This window comes from Cynocephalus volans, chromosome 13 (assembly GCF_027409185.1).
Source record: "Cynocephalus volans isolate mCynVol1 chromosome 13, mCynVol1.pri, whole genome shotgun sequence".
Taxonomy (NCBI): Eukaryota; Metazoa; Chordata; class Mammalia; order Dermoptera; family Cynocephalidae; genus Cynocephalus; species Cynocephalus volans.
In genome coordinates, this window is record NC_084472.1 from 37639700 (window position 1) to 37657772 (window position 18073).

At 34.5% G+C, this 18073-nt stretch overlaps 1 protein-coding gene across 2 annotated transcripts in view; it reads left to right on the forward strand.

The window, feature by feature from the left end:
• The window catches only part of PIK3C3 (phosphatidylinositol 3-kinase catalytic subunit type 3), a 136879-nt gene that overhangs the window by 68169 nt on the left and 50637 nt on the right, over positions 1 to 18073 (forward strand). For both annotated transcript variants that reach the window (XM_063076906.1, XM_063076907.1), the window contains exons 14-19: positions 3300 to 3405; positions 4951 to 5067; positions 8616 to 8747; positions 11965 to 12093; positions 12761 to 12830; positions 14344 to 14408. In XM_063076906.1, the coding sequence (XP_062932976.1) occupies positions 3300 to 3405; positions 4951 to 5067; positions 8616 to 8747; positions 11965 to 12093; positions 12761 to 12830; positions 14344 to 14408 (619 nt within the window). The remainder of the gene's footprint in view (positions 1 to 3299; positions 3406 to 4950; positions 5068 to 8615; positions 8748 to 11964; positions 12094 to 12760; positions 12831 to 14343; positions 14409 to 18073) is intronic.

Consider the following 18073-nt stretch of genomic DNA (forward strand, 5'->3'; position numbering starts at 1 on the left):
GTGGTTCTAGAAGTCCTAGAAAGCATTCTTGACTCAATATTCATAAATGCCTTCTTGAAAGCCTGCTGTGACTATAAATGTAAATCTTAAAAGGGGATAGGCGATAAAGAGGCCTGAAATTTAAACCTGTATTTTTTTTTTTAATCCCCAAATTTATTTGAAAACAAGAAAATTCTTGTGCTGAAATTTTGGGGGCTTTAAGATTTCTCCTTTTCAGTGACATTTCTGAATGCATAAAAATACCAAATTTTTTTTCACAGCCTTTACACTTCAAAATATGTTTTTGTTTGCTTGATTTTTGTCCCTTAGTATTAAATGTTGGGATACTCCTGGTTTTGTGTGTTTTGTTTAGTTTTGTTTTCTTTGAGACAACAGTACATATAATATAGAGGTACAGTTTGTTGGATTTTTGTTTATGTATTTATTTCATTCCAGTTTCGTTTATTTTAATTGTTGATACTTAAGTGTCAAACAGTAGATATTACTTGTTTTATTTATGATATGTTTCAGCTTAAAGTTATGTTATTCTATGTGGATGTAAATATAGATTTGGTGTTTTGAAAAAAATAAATAGAAAGAAAATGTCTTCTTGAATTTTTGGTTTCGAGCTCTTGCTGGTAGTATGATACAGTGGATGTAGTGTCATGGTTCAACTCTTTATACCATTTTACAGAATATACTGGTTATACAACTCTGGGGACCCTAGAACATCTGTTATTATCATGGTAAAGCATTGAACTTTGTATAAAACTACCTCTCATATGCCAGGGGCACTGAAAGTTGTTAAAATATGACACCTGGCAGTTTCTTTGTAACCATGAAGGGCTAAGAGTTGAACACGTGAAACAGAGACAAGCAAGGAAACATTAATAGCATAAGTTGTGTGAGAGGCTATGCCTATTCTAGGAAGTCAGAGAAGGAAGACGTTAAAGTCTATGAAGACTTCCTGGAAGAGACAAAATGTCAGCTATGCTTGAAGGATGGGTAGAACATGGAAAGATGAAGAGAGAGGGAAGGTATTTCTAGATAGTACTGCGACATGAGCAAAAGCATAAGGGGGTTGCCTATGGGGAGGGGCATTACGGGATTGACCTTACTGGAGTGTGAGTGCATAAACTGGGGATAATGCAAGTTGGAAGCAGAAGCTTGGGCCCACAGAAACTCTTAAAATAGTAAGAAAGAGGAAACTATTGATGTTTTTGTTAATATGAATGGGACGTGCAGGAGGTATTTTAAAGACAAAAAAATTAGGATGACTGTATTGAGCAGTATGTAATTTTTTTTTTAGAGGTAGAGAGGCCAGATAATGGTGTCTGCTGTTTGATTCCAAGTAGGTCTGGATAGTAGAGAACCATTGCAAGAGGCATTTAATAGGAAAAATCAACAGTGGTGACTAATTGAGCATAGGTGTTGGAGGCAGCGGAATGTAAGCTAAGTTTGGCTCTAAATGTGTGGACCACAGATTGAACACAGAAGACTAACACAAGTTTTAGGCAGAGCTTGTGTTCTCTGCTTTGTCTGTAGCCCCAGCTCTCCTTCTTTTCTTATATTCAGATGTAAACATTTGTTTCCTGCCTGACTTTTGAGGAAACTTCAGTTTGTGAACCCAGCTACATGAGGATTTCTAGCTCAAATGCCTGGAATATTTATAGTACCTTCAGTAGAGGTAGAAAAAGATCCTATTTAGTGTAAGTTCAGCTTTACATACATTCAGTTAAAATGGCAAAGAGTATCTTAAAAAGAGGCTCTGGTGCTTGAAAATTAAGGTAGATGAATGTGAAAGCAGGTCACATAATGAAATACAAAATTAGAACTTAGGTGTAAAAAGAGAGCTATTCATGTTTGAGAGTTATCGATATTGAGATAATGGCTAAATCCATGGTGGGAGTCATTCGTTCATTCATTGATAATACATTGAGCAATCTGTTACGAGCCAGCCATGGAAGTGCTGAAGGTTATAGTGGAGAACAAGATAATCTCTCTGCTCTCATGAAGTTTACCTTCTAGATGGCTGAATATAATCTTTTCTAGAAATAGTATAAAGGATGATGATAAATGTCCATGACTTGAGATTTGGGAAACTCTAATCAATTATGGAGGTTGAAAAATTTTTTGTATTTTTTTAAAGATAAAACAACTTGAGAGTTAGCTTAGAACAGAAAAAATTCTGACCTAGGAACCCAGAGTGCTAGGTTCTGATCTCTGCTCTACGATCAGCTAATTGAGCCACCATGGGCAAGACACAACCTGTTTAAGTTTTGCTATTTATAAATCAAGGAAGTTGATCTAGGTATGTGCTTTTTGAACTATACATTATGAGCTTTTGAAGCAATTTAAAGCTTCACAGTCTAGCATTTGTTATTTAAAGAAAATGAAAAAGAAGAGTAACAAAATATTAACATATCGTTCATAGGTTATTGCTTTCAAAACTTCAGTTTCATTCATCTGTGTGCACACCTATGGCTGTGTGTACCAGGTTGTGATATAAAATATTATTTGTTATTATGGTTTGTAGTTATCAGAACATTTAGCAGCACTGGATTAGATAACCTCTAAAATCTTATTTATTTAATTATTTATTTATTTACTGGTGGCTGGCAGGCATGGGGATACGAACCCTTGACCTGGTGTTATAAGTCTGCGTTCTAATCAACTAAGCTAGCTAGCCAGCCTATTAAAGTAGTTAACGTTTACTAAAATATTTAAAATTTCTTTAACTCTCTCAAATCACAGTTTTATAATGGAAAAGTTGAAGATTTTATATTTTATATATATATATATAATATATATATATTTGAGAAATGGAGAAATTGGACGGGAAAGGAAAAACTTAGTTTAAATTTTATTTATCTTTCAAAAGTGTGTTAATGAGAAAAGGAGCTTCAGAGTGGTAATACCACTTATGTAATACCAAAGGTTATTACATAGATTATGAAAATAGTAGATCTTTTTCTTGAGTTACTTGGTGGATACGTGAGCTTAGGTGATTTCTGAGGATGTTTATGTTCTAAGTACCTTAAAAAATGTAGAAGAAAATATTTAGAAAGCAAAATTTTTAGAAAATTTATGATATTGCACAAATTAAGACATTACTACTGTTAGTTTATTTCTTAGTGATTATTGTATATGTCACTTCTTAATTTTTTACTTTTAAGAGTGGTGATAAAATGTTTCATTACTTCCATGTGATTATTTTTGCAAATGTGAATTAGTCTGTTTTAATGAAAAGACATAAATATTTACAAAATGAGTCTGAGTTTGATTTCACATCATATGAATGACTTAAACATATTTTAAAGGTATGTGATAGTAGAATGTGAAGATCAAGATACTCAGCAGAGAGATCCAAAGACCCATGAGATGTACTTGAATGTAATGAGAAGATTCAGCCAAGCATTGTTGAAGGTAAGCATTTATGTGGGGGTTGACAAACTGCAGTATTTTTTTTTTTTTATTTTAATTTTATTGGTTATGCATATTCTTAGGGTACAAAGCTGACTGTTACAACTTGTGCCAAAGATTGATGGCCAGGTCAGTACTATCAGCATGCCATTAAATGGTTGGAAAATCAAAAGAAGAATATTATTTTGTGATACATGAAGATTATTTGAAATGCAAATTTCAGTGTTCTTAAATAAATTATTGGAACATAGTTACACTCATTTGTTTTCCTATTGTTTATGGCTGCTTTTGTACTACAGTAATAGTTGAATAGTTGGAATGGAAACTGTATGGACAACAAGGCCTAAAATATTTACTCTTTGGTTCTTTACGGAAAGTTTGTTGATCCCTGACTTAGTGAAATAAAATTTTACGTGAAATAAAAAAAATGTAGGGTTTTCCTTTCTTTTTTTGCTTTCTATTTTTTATTTTTCTTATCATAACTAGGTACATTCTCAATAATCTGGCAATGGTCATATTGCAAATAATTTCTATAAAACTTATATTTTTGCTTCATCAACAGTTTTGAGAGATGTAAGGCCATTTTTCTCCTGGTGTTTTTTTGATTCTTAAAGCAATGTCACAGTTCAGCAAGCAGAGGGCACAAGAGCAATGTAAAGAAAACACATTCATCTGACTTTGCTACAGAAATATTTTATTTCATAGCATTTTTTATCTGCTGTTTTATGTTTCATCTTAAATTTTTAAATCATATGATATTAAACACTTTGAAATTAACCTTTTATATAGTTCTCAGAGCTTAGAGCTTCTCAACATCAAACTGATTGGCATATAAGCCCTTGGTCTTCTCTTCTAATCCCACTTCTGTCTATTTACAGCCTTTGTCACCCCGTGAAGACATTTATGTTTCTCTGATCTTAAAGTTTCTCACCCTTGAAATGGTGATAATATTTGCCCAGTTGCCTACACCAGGGTAATTGGAGGATTAAATGAGAAAATGTATTTTACAATATTTTATGAACTGAGATCACTTTATAAGATTTTATAGCGTTTAGTTTTTATGACATATTTTACTAAGCAAGCATGTAAAAGTATTGTGCTATTTGAGTATTTTTCTTCCTTTTTTTTTTTTTAGTAGATTTTTCATTCTTTGAAGATAGTTTGTTTCTGTCATTTATATGCCCAGCATGTTTCCGAAGACCTTACAGGCTTTCAGATATTTTTTTTAATCAATGAGTAAATGCAATTTAGGGTGAATGAATTCTATTTTGTCGCATGGTTGTGTGTGAAAAAAAAGTGCTGTCATGGACAGACCAGTATTTGCCGAGGACTCATAATTTTCAACTGTAGACAAGTTTGTGGTGTTTAACTAAGATAGCAGGTTTCTCATTATCTCTGAATCAAGATAATTAATCTTTTTCAATTTCACTTTGTATTGAAGTTTACAGCTATTACAAGAATCTTAAATAAAGATCATCCATGCTATTAAAGAAGCTCTGGTCATTGTGCTACATAAAACTAATTTTCCTTTACTTTAATTCCCTTTAGGGTGATAAGTCTGTCAGAGTTATGCGTTCTTTGCTGGCTGCACAGCAGACATTTGTAGATCGGTTGGTGCATCTGATGAAGGCAGTGCAGCGTGAAAGTGGAAATCGTAAGAAAAAGGTAAACCTATGGGGTTTGCTTTCTGTTTATGACCAATAGTGGCTTGGCATCATACAATACTAAGTTTTTGCTACGAGTCCATATTTTTATCTGTGATGCATTACTGCCTGTCATTTTAGAATCTTAGTACGTTAGAATATATTTGTATGGAACAGATTTCTAGAGATCATTTAGACTAGAATTCTTCTGAGAGAACAAAAGTCCAGAGTGACTTGCCTAATGTTGCAGAACTGGTTGTTAGCAGCAACACTGGCTTTGTACCTGTTCTTCTCGTTAGTACATTGATTTTTCTCTCATCTGTGAGGCTTCCACTTGATGAGTAGAATAGATGGGTATTTTTCATATGTTAGTTTTTCTGATCAGTAGCCTAAATGATGTGAAAGATTCACTTAATATCATCTCTTTTTCCTAATCCTCTTAGATAACAGGCAGATCTTTCTTGGCGACCTTTGTAAAACATTTCAACATATTTTACAGTTATTCTCCAGATGTAAGAGAGGAAAGATGAAGAATTGAGTCAGAAGTTCAAAGGCAATGGATAAGGTCTAAAGAGTAATGCTAGCAGAGACGTGTATAAGAAATAATGTTCACCAAGTTAGAAAGGGGAAAATAGGCTGAGGAGAAATACATTTTTATTGAGTTGTCACTTTCTTTGTTCTTGAGAAGAATCACAAACCATGATCAGATAAATAAAGTAAATCCCTTTTTTTCCCTTTAGAGCACCTCTTAGAGGTATCTGTGTGAGAAGCAGTATGCTCTCAAATGGAGCTTGTATCTGAAACTGCAGTTTGTCCTTGTGTCAGAGGCTCTTTTATTTAGCAGACACATGAGCCTCTTGGTTACACCTCAGTTTTAGCTGTCCTATAGGATGACTGTCTATTTGAGACATTACTCAGAGCTCCCCAACATAAATTTTGTATTTGCCGCATAACCTATGTTTTAAGTCAGACCATTCCAAATATAGTCTCAACATTGGTTAAAACTCTTTTTAGACATTTTCTCATGATATGGTAAAAGACAAACTTAACTTTACATAAATTTACTAAAAACAAGCCCTGGCATTGTGGAAAAATGTAAACATGGCTGTCTACTACCATTATTTGCATTATTACTAGTAATAATTAAATGCCTACTGCTAATAATTTAAAGTCATATATAACATTTTTCCATGCCTCAAAATTAATTTGGGAGAGAGATATGGCAGGTGTGCAGTGTTAGATATGTGGCAGGGTAATGCCTGAGTTAATTGTTAAGTGAGTGAAACAAATAGTAATGTTGCTATCTTCTTCCTGTGTTGACCTCTAGTTTAAAAAAACTTTCTGTTAGAAGAAGTCTCTGAGTCTAGATATTTGAGTTCTAATAAAAATGTATTTTCCATCAACATTTTTTTAAAAATTAAAGCTTTTATTTTTAATGTCGTAGTCTCTTTTCACTTTGTGGTTCTTTAGGGGACATTACTCATTTATTTGTTCTACAAATACGTATTGCATGCTTCCTGTGTGCCAAGCACTTTTCTGCATTCTGGGGATATAGCAGTGAATGTAAAAGTCCCTCCGCTTATGGAGCTTACGTTGTTGTTGAAGAAAGTAAACTAAATAAATAAGTAAAATATACAGTATGCTAGATAGTGTTGTGTGCTGTGGGGGACAATAAAGCAGGCAGTAGGAATAGGTGGTGCTAGGTTGAGTAGTAAGGCAGTGTTGTACTTGTCAGTAGAGTGGTCAGTGAAGGCCTCATTGAGAAATTGACATTTGAACAAAGACCTGAAGCAAGTGAGGAAACGAGTCCATGTTTCAGTCAGAGGTGGATAGCAAGTGCAGAGGCCCTAAGGTTGGACCATGTGGGGCGTGTTTGAGAAATGGATGAAGCCCAGTGTATTTTGAGCAAAGAGAGTGGGGTAGTAGGAAATGAAGATAGAGATAATGGGGAAACAGATGGAATATATCCTTATAAGCCATTATGAGGGCTTTGATTTAAACACTGAATAAAAGTAGAAGCTATTGGAGGTTATGAATGGAAGAGTGATATGATATGACTTTCATTTTAGTCACTGGTTGCTTTTGTTAAAAGACTATAGGGGCTGGCCGGCCCTGTGGCTCACTCTGGAGAGTGCAGCGCTGGTAGCCCCAAGACCTCGGGTTCAGATCCTATATAGGGATGGCCGGTGTGCTCACTGGCTGAGTGTAGTGCAGACCACACCGTGCTGAGGGTTGCGATCCCCTTACTGGTAAAAAAAAAAAAAAAAAAGACTATAGGAGCATAGGTTGAAGAAGAACCATCAGGAGAGTATTACAGTAATCAAGATGAAAATGATAGTGGTTAGGTCCCTAGGGTTTCCAGTGGTGGAAATGGTGAGAAGTGGCTAGATTTTTTACCCTTTTCTTATTATCTGCTTTCTGGTTATTTTGTCGTTTATTAGGACTTTAACTGAAATTGATGAAGATAGGATAATTTGAAAGTTGGATTAGTTGACATTACTTCACATTAATTTACCTGGTTATTTGTTTAGGGAGTAGACTTACTGATTTTTGTAAGCATATTGTGGAAATTCATACTAGTTTTCTGTTGATTTTGACTTGAACTTTTTATCATTCAGAAGGAGATTTGGAGTATTACTAAAAGGAAATAATTTAGTTTTATGTTTTGGGAGTCCTTGAAACATATTATTTTTCTTAACTTCCCTCTCTCACTGATTCCAGAGTTCTCTCCTTTGATGTATATATTTTTCAAGGTCAATAGAGTTGAAGTGCATGATGCTACTGGGATTGGCAAGTCAAGTTTTCTCTCTTAAAGAACAATCTCACCTGTTTAAAGAATGCAAGGCTCTCTCAGCTCTGAAAGGAAATAGATTTTTCTTTTGGAATTGAATAGAAAAATAAAATAAAATAAACACTGTAGATATGACTAAATGACGAAACTGTTTCATTATAACTTGGATTTTCTCAGTCTCTGAAATCTTGGCTCAATGCAATATGTATATGAGCTCAAGAAAGTGAATGATGATGATATCTTAGGAAAAGTTTGATCGGGCAGACTCAGTGAAAGGGAAAAGGTAAGGTCCAATTTTCTTCAAGTGAATTAAATTTTCTTCTTAAACACCAAAAAATGTGCTGAGGCAGCATAACAAAATTCTTGCTTAATATTTGGTCATGCAAAATCAAGCTTCATATGAGTTACAGTTTCTCTCTGTGGCTTCACAGATCTTTGGGAAACAGAAATTGAATCTTTAAGAATTCAACTCGAATATATTCTATTTTTCCTCAGCTGCAGCAGTGAAATTTATTCTCTATCCTTCCTGTGAATGTCCAGCTTTTCATAGTCAAGGGGTTGCCCTTTTTAATTCACGCTGCTGCTATTGTTAGCTGTATATTTATAAGTGCTTATCTCTCACATGTACACTATCTCCTTTACGTTAGTATCTATATACTTTTACGGTGCTTTGCAGATATTTTATAGTTAATAGAATCAGTTTTTATGTCTTTATTATGTGTTTTATAAACTACTTTTCCATTTTAACCTAATTAATTTTTTCTGATTTGTTCTCCTAGAATGAGAGACTACAGGCATTGCTTGGAGATAATGAAAAAATGAATTTGTCTGATGTGGAACTTATCCCATTGCCTTTAGAACCCCAAGTGAAAATTAGAGGAATAATCCCAGAAACAGCTACACTATTTAAGGTAATTGTTATGGGTCTTTAATCTATATGATTGGAATCTAATTCTTTAAAACTAGGTCAGAGACACTACCTTGAAAAATTATTACATTGCAGGGAATATCTGTAATTCTGTTCGATTTAGTAAATGCCAGATGAAAAGGTACCTTTTATTTGTCAGTGGGTTTCAGTTTATGATCTTTTTGTGTTACTGGTGCACAGGCATTTTTATATGAAATGTGTAAAATATTTTTATATCTTTTGGTTGTTTTTTAATATTTAATTCTCTAAACTAATTGTTAATTAGAGCCATGGCTACTTTTTGCCATGTAAGCTATTAAAAAAAAAAAAAAAGTAAATTGCAAAACTTATATTGTGCATTCAATTTATAAGTTCAGATGGTTAGATATGAGTTCCAGTCTGATTCATTCTAATATCTGTTCTTATGAACTTTAAGGTTTTCTTATATTTTCAAGTAGCAATTTTTTTTAGTCTTTTTAGTTCAAGCTCAATGTGCTTTCTTTTGGCTGGCCACCAGTTGTACAGGTAGAAACAGCTGATGTAGCTGCCTTCTCTAACAAGGTGTAAGGCCCAAAGAACTGAGCGTCCTTACCTGCAAGCTTCATTATCTGCTGGGCATTATACTGAAAGATTTCTGTGAGACGTGGTGTTTTAGGTTTTGTGATTCTAGAGGTAAAAGGGCATAAGTTGCATTGAACATTACTTTGCATCAGATAAAAAATGGTTCATAAAACAACAACTAATGTATATAAAGGGGTGTAATTACTGTAGGAAATAGTTCAGATTTTTTTTGAAAGGTGTGTTTTAAAGCAACTTGTTGCAGCTCAACTCACACAACTGAAACATAAGTTTCATAAAGCAGTGATTTATCTTACTGCATGTTAGGAACTAATAGCTTCTGTTCTTTTAAAAATTATCCTATTGCTTTAACTTTTAAATGTTGCTTACAGCCTATTTAATTGGTTTTAAAATTCATTAAGGTTACATCCTTCAATTTGAAAAATACTGGTATTACAACCTGCACTGAGAAAATACTAGTATAGAAGATACAATGCAAATATTTCTTAGTTTGTGCTTACAATCCACTGGGGGCTGAAATGTAAAAAGCTATACACAAGGCAATATACCTGTAACAACCAGCATTCCTTTGAACTAAAACTCCCAAATAAGGCCAGCTTCTAATAGTCCTGTTTTCTAAGGTCAAATAAAGAGAAGTGAATTGAAAAGGTAGTTCTATTGTTTTTTTTAAGCAGCATGGAAAAGAACATCTAAGATGTAGAGCAGGTATTGTAAGAGTGGAGTATAAGAATGTGTATCTTGTTAGGTAGATTCTAGACTCATTTTCTCCTTACTTATAGAATATTATAATTGTGCCTTATATACACAAAGTAAATGGTCAATATAATATCATGGGACATCTGTTTATCTAAGTGTCCAGTCCTTACTATTTTTCTTCCATCCCTTAAATATGTGGGCATTCGTGAAAATTCTGACTTGGAATTTAGGAATAATGTTTCTGAGGCAGTTACTTTAGTTATGTAGAGTAACTAGTTATATAGAGTTTCTCTATGTATACTTACTACATAAATCTTAAGTAATCCTTAGTCTTTTTTGTCTCGTGATTGCTTTTGAAAATCTGGTGAAAGTGAGGGATTGTGCACTTCAGAAAATTGCTCTTATTCTACACATACACAGAATTTTCTGCATTTAGTTGCAGGGAATCCATGATTTCCTGTTGTCCTTTTATAAACTCTTTAGAGCTAAAAAGGTTAAGCACCATTTTTTCTAGTGTTTTTAAAGAATATTTTGTAGTCTTTAACATAAGAGCCAAAGCTAGATCTTCATGGGACACTTGCTTGCTTTAGATTTCAGATGAAATCTGAATTTACTTTTAAATCTGAAAAGGGAAATCACGACAAATATCTTCCTGCTTGTTATTTATCTTTAAGGAAGATCACTTCCAGTTATTATTCTTGAGCTTTTGTGAACTAGGGCACAAGGTAATTTATAAAATATATTTTTGCCAGAGGTGATAAGGATACTCTAAGGTAATTTAAGGTTCGGAACAAACAACTAATGCATATAAAAAAGGATGTAATTACAGTAGGAAATTACCATAAGTACTAGAGTTTATAAGTTCTAAACATATAGTTTTTGAAGCCTTTTTTATGCCTTTTTCCCCATTATGTAGGAAAGTTGAACATACAGCAAAGTAGAAAGAATTTTACAGTCAACAGCTGTGTACCTACCACTTCCATCCTATCATTACCATTTTGCTGTTTGCTTTGTCTTTTCATCCCTCTATTTGATACTTTTTGTGCTATTATTTCTCTTGGCTTATGTAAATTAAGGTTATTACCATTCGTTTTCTTTATTTGCCTGAGTTGTTTATTTTCTTTGGATTATTATAAATTTCTTATCTTATGTAATTTCCTCTCAGAGATCAAAATAAATAGGGCCTATCTCTCAGAACAGTTTTCTGACCATTTATTTCCAAACTAGTGTTCTCAGCATGCTACTTAATGTGAGGTTTTATATGATTCTCACTTTCGAAAGAGAATCTAATTTCTTTATTTTTGGTTGATTTAAATGTATACCTAAATTAATATAGAAGTTCCATGTAATTGAGGGAAAGATTCTGGGGGGAAAAAATTATTCCATAATAATATTACAGATATTTGAGATCTCACCTCATTTTATAAATGAGAAATTTGAATCTCAGAACTGCACAAGTAGTACTACATTTGCCATTTAAAACCAGGCCTTGTTTACTCCAGTATATCTCTAATAATAAAAATAGTGATGATGGACATGTGTAGAATGTCTGCTCTCTATCAGGCATGGTGCCAGACCCTTGACTTCTGTGGTTTCTGATCACTTTAGTAACTCTGCAGATGAGGTGTTATCTTTATTTTACAGGGGAGAAAACAAGTTAAAGAATATGCACAAGATCACTGAGCTAGTACCTGGCAGAGCCTGGTTTCATATCCATGACTGATTCCAGAGCTTGTGCAATTTCCACTATGTAATCTTCTGACTATTTCTTAGCTAGTTCATTTTTCTCTTTAAGTTACCCTGAGTGTCTTACTAATAGCCCATCTTGTTTCTTTAGGTCCTTTTTACTGTGAGTTTAACTTACATGTCAGCATTTCCTTCTGTATGTTGTAAATCTTTATGCATAAATTGAATCCATATTTGAAAACAATGTTTTTGTTTTCCAGAGTGCCCTTATGCCTGCACAGTTGTTCTTTAAAACAGAAGATGGAGGTAAATATCCAGTTATATTTAAGCATGGAGATGATTTACGCCAAGATCAACTTATTCTTCAAATCATTTCACTCATGGACAAGGTGAACATAACCATATGTTGGTGGGGAACATTTTTTCATTTTAGAAAACTGTGGTTTAGTACCTTTATTTTTTACAAAAGGAGAAGTATTTGTAACATTCAAGTACAGTCCTGAGAAAACTCAACAATCTCCACTTGATCTTGAACAAATTTCATTGTTTTTTACACTTCGGAATGGCTCTAGTGATGAGTATACAATGAAACTGTATGTGTTCCATAAAAACTTTTTTTCAAATTAAATTCTCTGAGTGCTGGATGTAGTAATTTCCTTCCTCTTAAGTCTATTACGTCTTTAAAAAAAAATAAAGAAAAAGACTTCATCCTCATCCCTGGTTTTTAAAGGAACATGTTTCCCTCACTTTTTTTTTTCTTGAGTTCTAAAGTACTTTATGTCTAGAAACGACTGCATAAAATAGTAGGAGGAACACTATTGCTCATTAAAAACTTCCGACAGAGATTTAGAGTAGATCAGAAATTTGGCACAGTATCATGTAAGTGCTTAATAAATTTATTTTGATGATTGAAGTTAAGTAATTAATTTAAAGTTATGCTTAATGTAGGTTTACCTCCTAAATCTGTATTATATTAAAGTGCTGTAATATATGCCCACAAAATTGTTTTTTAACCTTCTTTAGTTTGGTTGATATATTTTATCTTTTGATTAATAGCTGTTACGGAAAGAAAATCTGGATTTGAAATTGACACCTTATAAGGTATTAGCCACTAGTACAAAACATGGTAAGTTTATTTTACCTCATGATTGTTTATTTCAATGTCCAAGTATACTTTTCATTCTTCAATTGAAAATTGTTAAAAATGTTAGAGATCGAACTCATTTCTAGCACTGAAGACCAGTTATGCTGACCTTCCTTCGTTTTTCCCCTTCCTTCCTTCCCATCTCCTCGTGCTTACTACAAATTTCATAGTCTTGTTACCTTGGAGAAACAAAATATCTGTTTCAGGTTTTCTGCCATTCTGCTGGCTACTCCCAAATCTTATGGATAGTTAATTACTCTTCTCATTTTTCTCTCAGAATGAACTTTTTAAAAAAATGCAAATATGCTTCTTTTAGTATCCTACATCTATTTATTTACTAGCTTTCATTTGCTCTTGGACAAAGGCCAAACACCTTTTCCTAGCTTATAAGTTCTTGCATAGCCTTTTCTTTTGCTACTCTCCCCCTGCTTGCTAGGCTTTAGCCACACTGGCTACCTTCCAATTTCTGTAATGCATCATGCTCTTTTCAGCTTTCTGAAACACCTTTCCTCCATAAGTTAACCTGTTAGTTTTACTATCCTTGAAAACAGGTGCTAGTCTCCCTTTACTACTCCCTTTCATAGTGCCCTTTCATTCATAGTTTTTATCCCAGTAAAACTTGTAAGCTTTAAGATCTACGTAGGCAGGGTCAAGCATCTATTTTGCTTACTTGGCAAAGTTCTTGCCACATAGTAGAGAAACAACATGACCTGTTAAGTGAATTAATATGTACTATTCTGTATTTGTGATATAAGAATAAATGAGACATGTCTTACTTTAAAGGTGAATACATGCAGATTGCTATAATGTAAGGGTCATCAAAACCAGATCATGATTGTTTATGATACTGAAGTATTGCTTTCTTCATTCAGCTTTGATTTTTAAAAAATATATTTGTTGTTTTATGCTCCTGTTGTCCCAGATTTACATTTTCTCATTCTCATTCTCCCACATACTATTCCCTTTCTCTTCTCTTTGGTAAAAAGTTTAATGGATTATTTCTAGCAAGTGACAGAAACATTGAATACTAGACAAAAGGAACCAATGGACATGCATACAACTTTAGGGTCAGGTGATTATATTCCATAATTCCAAATTTCTTAGATTGATTTTAAATTTGGAATATTTTTAACTGGTATATGTTATAAAACTACTGAAAGAAGAATTTTTTTTTTTTTGAACTATCACTTTATAGATAAGAAAGAAGAAATTTTCAATTAAGAAGCTTAGATTGTTACTTTGTGTTCCTCATGTTCAATAATAGAAATTAGCCTAAAGAAACATATAGTTTAAATCAACTTAATTAAAAAAAGATTTCCTTGTAGTTACTATGACATGATGCCAGTATAAACTTAATATAGTTTTCACAGACCTTTTTAAGTTGTTCAGATATGGAGTGTATCTATCTACAGATGAAGGCTATTCTTAGCAGAACCTTTATTTTTATTGATTAACCAATAGTTATGCTTAATTCAGTGCATACTTTTCTGTGTAGGTTTCATGCAGTTTATCCAGTCAGTTCCTGTTGCTGAAGTTCTTGATACAGAGGGAAGCATTCAGGTACAGTCTCAATTTTAAAGATTTATATAATTTATGAATATATTCTTGTTATTAAAAAATTCAGTCTTTATAAAAAGTACATAGAGTTAAGGAAAGTCTCCTTTTATCACCTTTCTTTACTCAAGTTTTTTTGTTTTCTTTCTTCAGAAGTAAACATTGTTTACAGTTGGAAATTCTTCCATGTTAGTACATATAAATGATAAATTGCTTGAAGAATGCGTGGCACATAATAGGGGATCAGGGGTTAATTGGTGAACAAACTAATACTTTGTTAAAGTTTATGTGGTTGCATTATATTCCAAAGTGTGGAAATTTGTAATTAAATCGTTAATTGATAAACATTTTGATTATTTCCTGTTTTTGTTGTTCAGAACAATGCTACGGTGATTTTTTTGCTCATACATCTTTTATACAGTTATTTTCTTAAGACCTCTGTCCTCTTTTTCCAATCTCTTGCTCTTCTTTAATATAAGAAAAGATGAGTAGTTCCTGTGACAAAACAATGTATATCTTTGGAACTTTTTACCCTTTAAGTACATGGACTAGTTCTTGTCCCATCTTAATGGTTTATTTTTGTTATTTTCAAAATACATTTTTCATTATTTCCTATGTAAGAAAAATATATGTAATTAACACAGAAAAAAATGATATGCCTGAGATGAAAGATAATACAGAGAGAAGTTTAATATAAGGTATTTGATACAGTGTGTTTTTTGCCTTTCCCAGTTTAGAATGTCCCAGTAATTCAGGATGAGGGTGAAATTTGCACAAAACCATTACACTGATTCACTGGCAAAGCAAATGCTTATGCTGTTCTTTGATTTGGGGCACAGCCATGTGCAGGTGTTAAAAGCTCAGGCTCAGAATATCAAACTGCATGGGATTGAATTCTGGCTATTCATCTTTCCAGCTGTATAACCTTAAGTGAACTGCTTAATTCTTTATTCAGAAAAGAGTTAACTCTTAGGTGCTAAGTCTATAATGGGCTTTCCTGGGCAAAAATCTTACACCCACATTACTGTTCCTTTTTTTTTTTTTTTTTTTTTTTTTGCTGTTGGAGGAAGTAGTATACTCGGTGTGTCTCCTCACAGGAGTGAGCAAGCTAGGAGCCTTGTGCATGAATTTCGCCAGATTTTTTTTCATGCTGACCCTGTTGTGTATCCTTTCACTGTAGTAAGCTTTAGTTATAGTGGAACTAAATGTTGAGTCTGTGAGTCCTTCTAGCAAACCTGTTGCTGGTCTTGAGGACCCCCTAACGTATCCTCTAAGCCACAATTTTTGCATCTATAAAATTCGGGTAATAATCAGTAGAACCTAGCTCTAAAGTTGTTCTAAAGAGGACATGAAGAGCTCTTATATAGGTTCTAATTGAAGTCATTGCTCCAAAAAGTTATTGACTGTTTATGTTGTTCTGGGTAAGTATGTTTTGTTTTTTTTTTAAATGAAGACAGTAACAGTTTGTGTACTGATTCTTGGCTCCATGTTTGATCTGTTGTGGAAGTGAACTCAGCAAGAAAGCAGTCAAACACTTGGAGGGTTGGAGAGCCAGAAGTTTATTACACTAGCAGGCCCATATGAGCTCGTGCTCTGAAAACCTGGACCTCCAACCCTCAAACCTAGGTCTGACAAGGCTTTTTACAAACGGACTCTTCCAGGGCTTTTACATGTTTTTTTTTTCTTTTCTCAGCATTTCAGCTAGCATATGCAGTCTGTGCAGATAAGCTCTTGTTACAAAAGCCAACAGAGCAAGCAGTGATTAATAGCCAGAGCAAGCAAGCATAGTTTCTAGGACAAGATATTACTTCAAGAACAAAGCAGGCTTGTGAGAAAATTATTTCAGCATTTTTCTCAACACTTCCCCACTTTTATGCTCTCTTTAAACTTTTGAGTGAGCATAACCTTATTTGGTATTGCTTTCGGGTCTCAGAGAGGTTTTAGGGAGGTGTAGTCTGTTAAAACTAGCAGACTACTGGCTGTTTTTTTCCAACCAAAGTTTCTATGGTGGCATGAATGTAGATTGCCACCATGAGATGTCTAAGAAACATCCTGATGTCAGGAGATAAAGGAGTGTTAATAAGAAATTCTTTTACCCTATTACAGTCTTTTGGGGCTAATGTCATCAATCTTATGGCAAAAAGCAAAGCAAGCAATATAACAAAATTAAAGGCAAGGGGTGACATATGCTTATCATTTCATAAAAATAAAATAGTGTACTTGTTATGTCCCGCGGTGACAAAATCCACAAGCTTCGGCTGTGTGCAGGATCAGCCGGCTTCAGCCATGTGCAGTGACAATTAGCAAGACATCTCTGGAATCGGACCTTGAGCAGGTCAGAGGGATTAGCCTTCATGGACATGAGGTGGCGTCGTTTAGGGAGGCTGCCTGTTTCACCCATGTATAAGTACATCAGGAAGTCAGACCAGCAACCTTAACTGTAGTAAGAGTGGTTAGTTCAATTATGTGCAGCCCCGTCCAGGTTGGTTTTAAAGGAGCCTTTTTCCAATCTTTTTTCCACGTTGTGTCACCAGTTTGAAACTGATGAGCCCATCTTCCTAAAGGGATGGGAGCTTGTTTTAAAATTGTCTGAGTTTTTTACTTGAAAGTCATAGCCAGTGACTACAAGTACTGTACATCTTTATCTTCCCCCAGCTGGTGAGGGTCCCTCTGCAGTCTAGCTATAAGCGGGGGTGGTCTTCCATACATGATCTTAAAAGGGGAATATACTATTGGTCCTGTCATACACCAGACTCATAGCAAAGCTAAGGGAAGCATATCTTTCGAGGGAAGCTCCTGTCTCTTGGCAGAGCTTAGCTAATGTGGTCTTTAGGGTCCGGTTTACATGTTCTACTTTTCTTGAACTCTGTGGCCTATATGTTGTACGGAGTTTTCATTTTATTTCCAGCACTTTGGCCAGTCCTTGAATGACCTCTATAATGAATGTTGGCCCGTTGTCTGACCCTATCATCAGAGGGAGCCTGTATCTTGGGACCACTTCCCTTAGAAGGGCCTTTGTGATCTCTCGGACTTGTTCAGACCACGTGGGCAATGTCTCAGTCCATTTAGTGAAAGTACATATCATCACCAGCAAGTACTTATAGGCTCTGAAGGATTTTAGTTCAGTAAAGTCCATTACCAGGTCCTTAAAAGGTGATATCCTGACTGGCTGAACTCCAGGGGCTGGCCAGAGTCCTTGCATGTGATTTTTGGCAGTCTTTTTTTGGCCTTTAGCAGGTGCTGTTTGGACAGTTGTTTTTTTGGACATCTAATCGGCCAGCCGGTTTCCTTTATTGATCTTGTCCTTTACAGTGTATAACAGCCACTTGGGAGGACTCTCAAATTGCCTCAAGGAGCTGAGGAATTTCTTCCTTGTCATTAGTAGTCCCCCCTCTTTTTTGTATAGGGCCCCATGGACGTGCAAGGTTGCAAAGGAATATTTAGAGTCAGTATAAATGTTGACCTGCTGTCCTTTTGAGAATCCGAATGCTTGAATAAGTGCCCATAGCTCTGCCCATTGCGCTCACCAGCCCTGAGGAAAGGACTTCATCTCTATAACCTCTTTATGAGTTGTTACTGCATATCCAGTTCTATTGCTCCTATCCGTGAACAGTTCCATGTCTGGGTCAATCAAAGGCAAGTCTGTTAAATTGGGCCTGCTGGAATATATT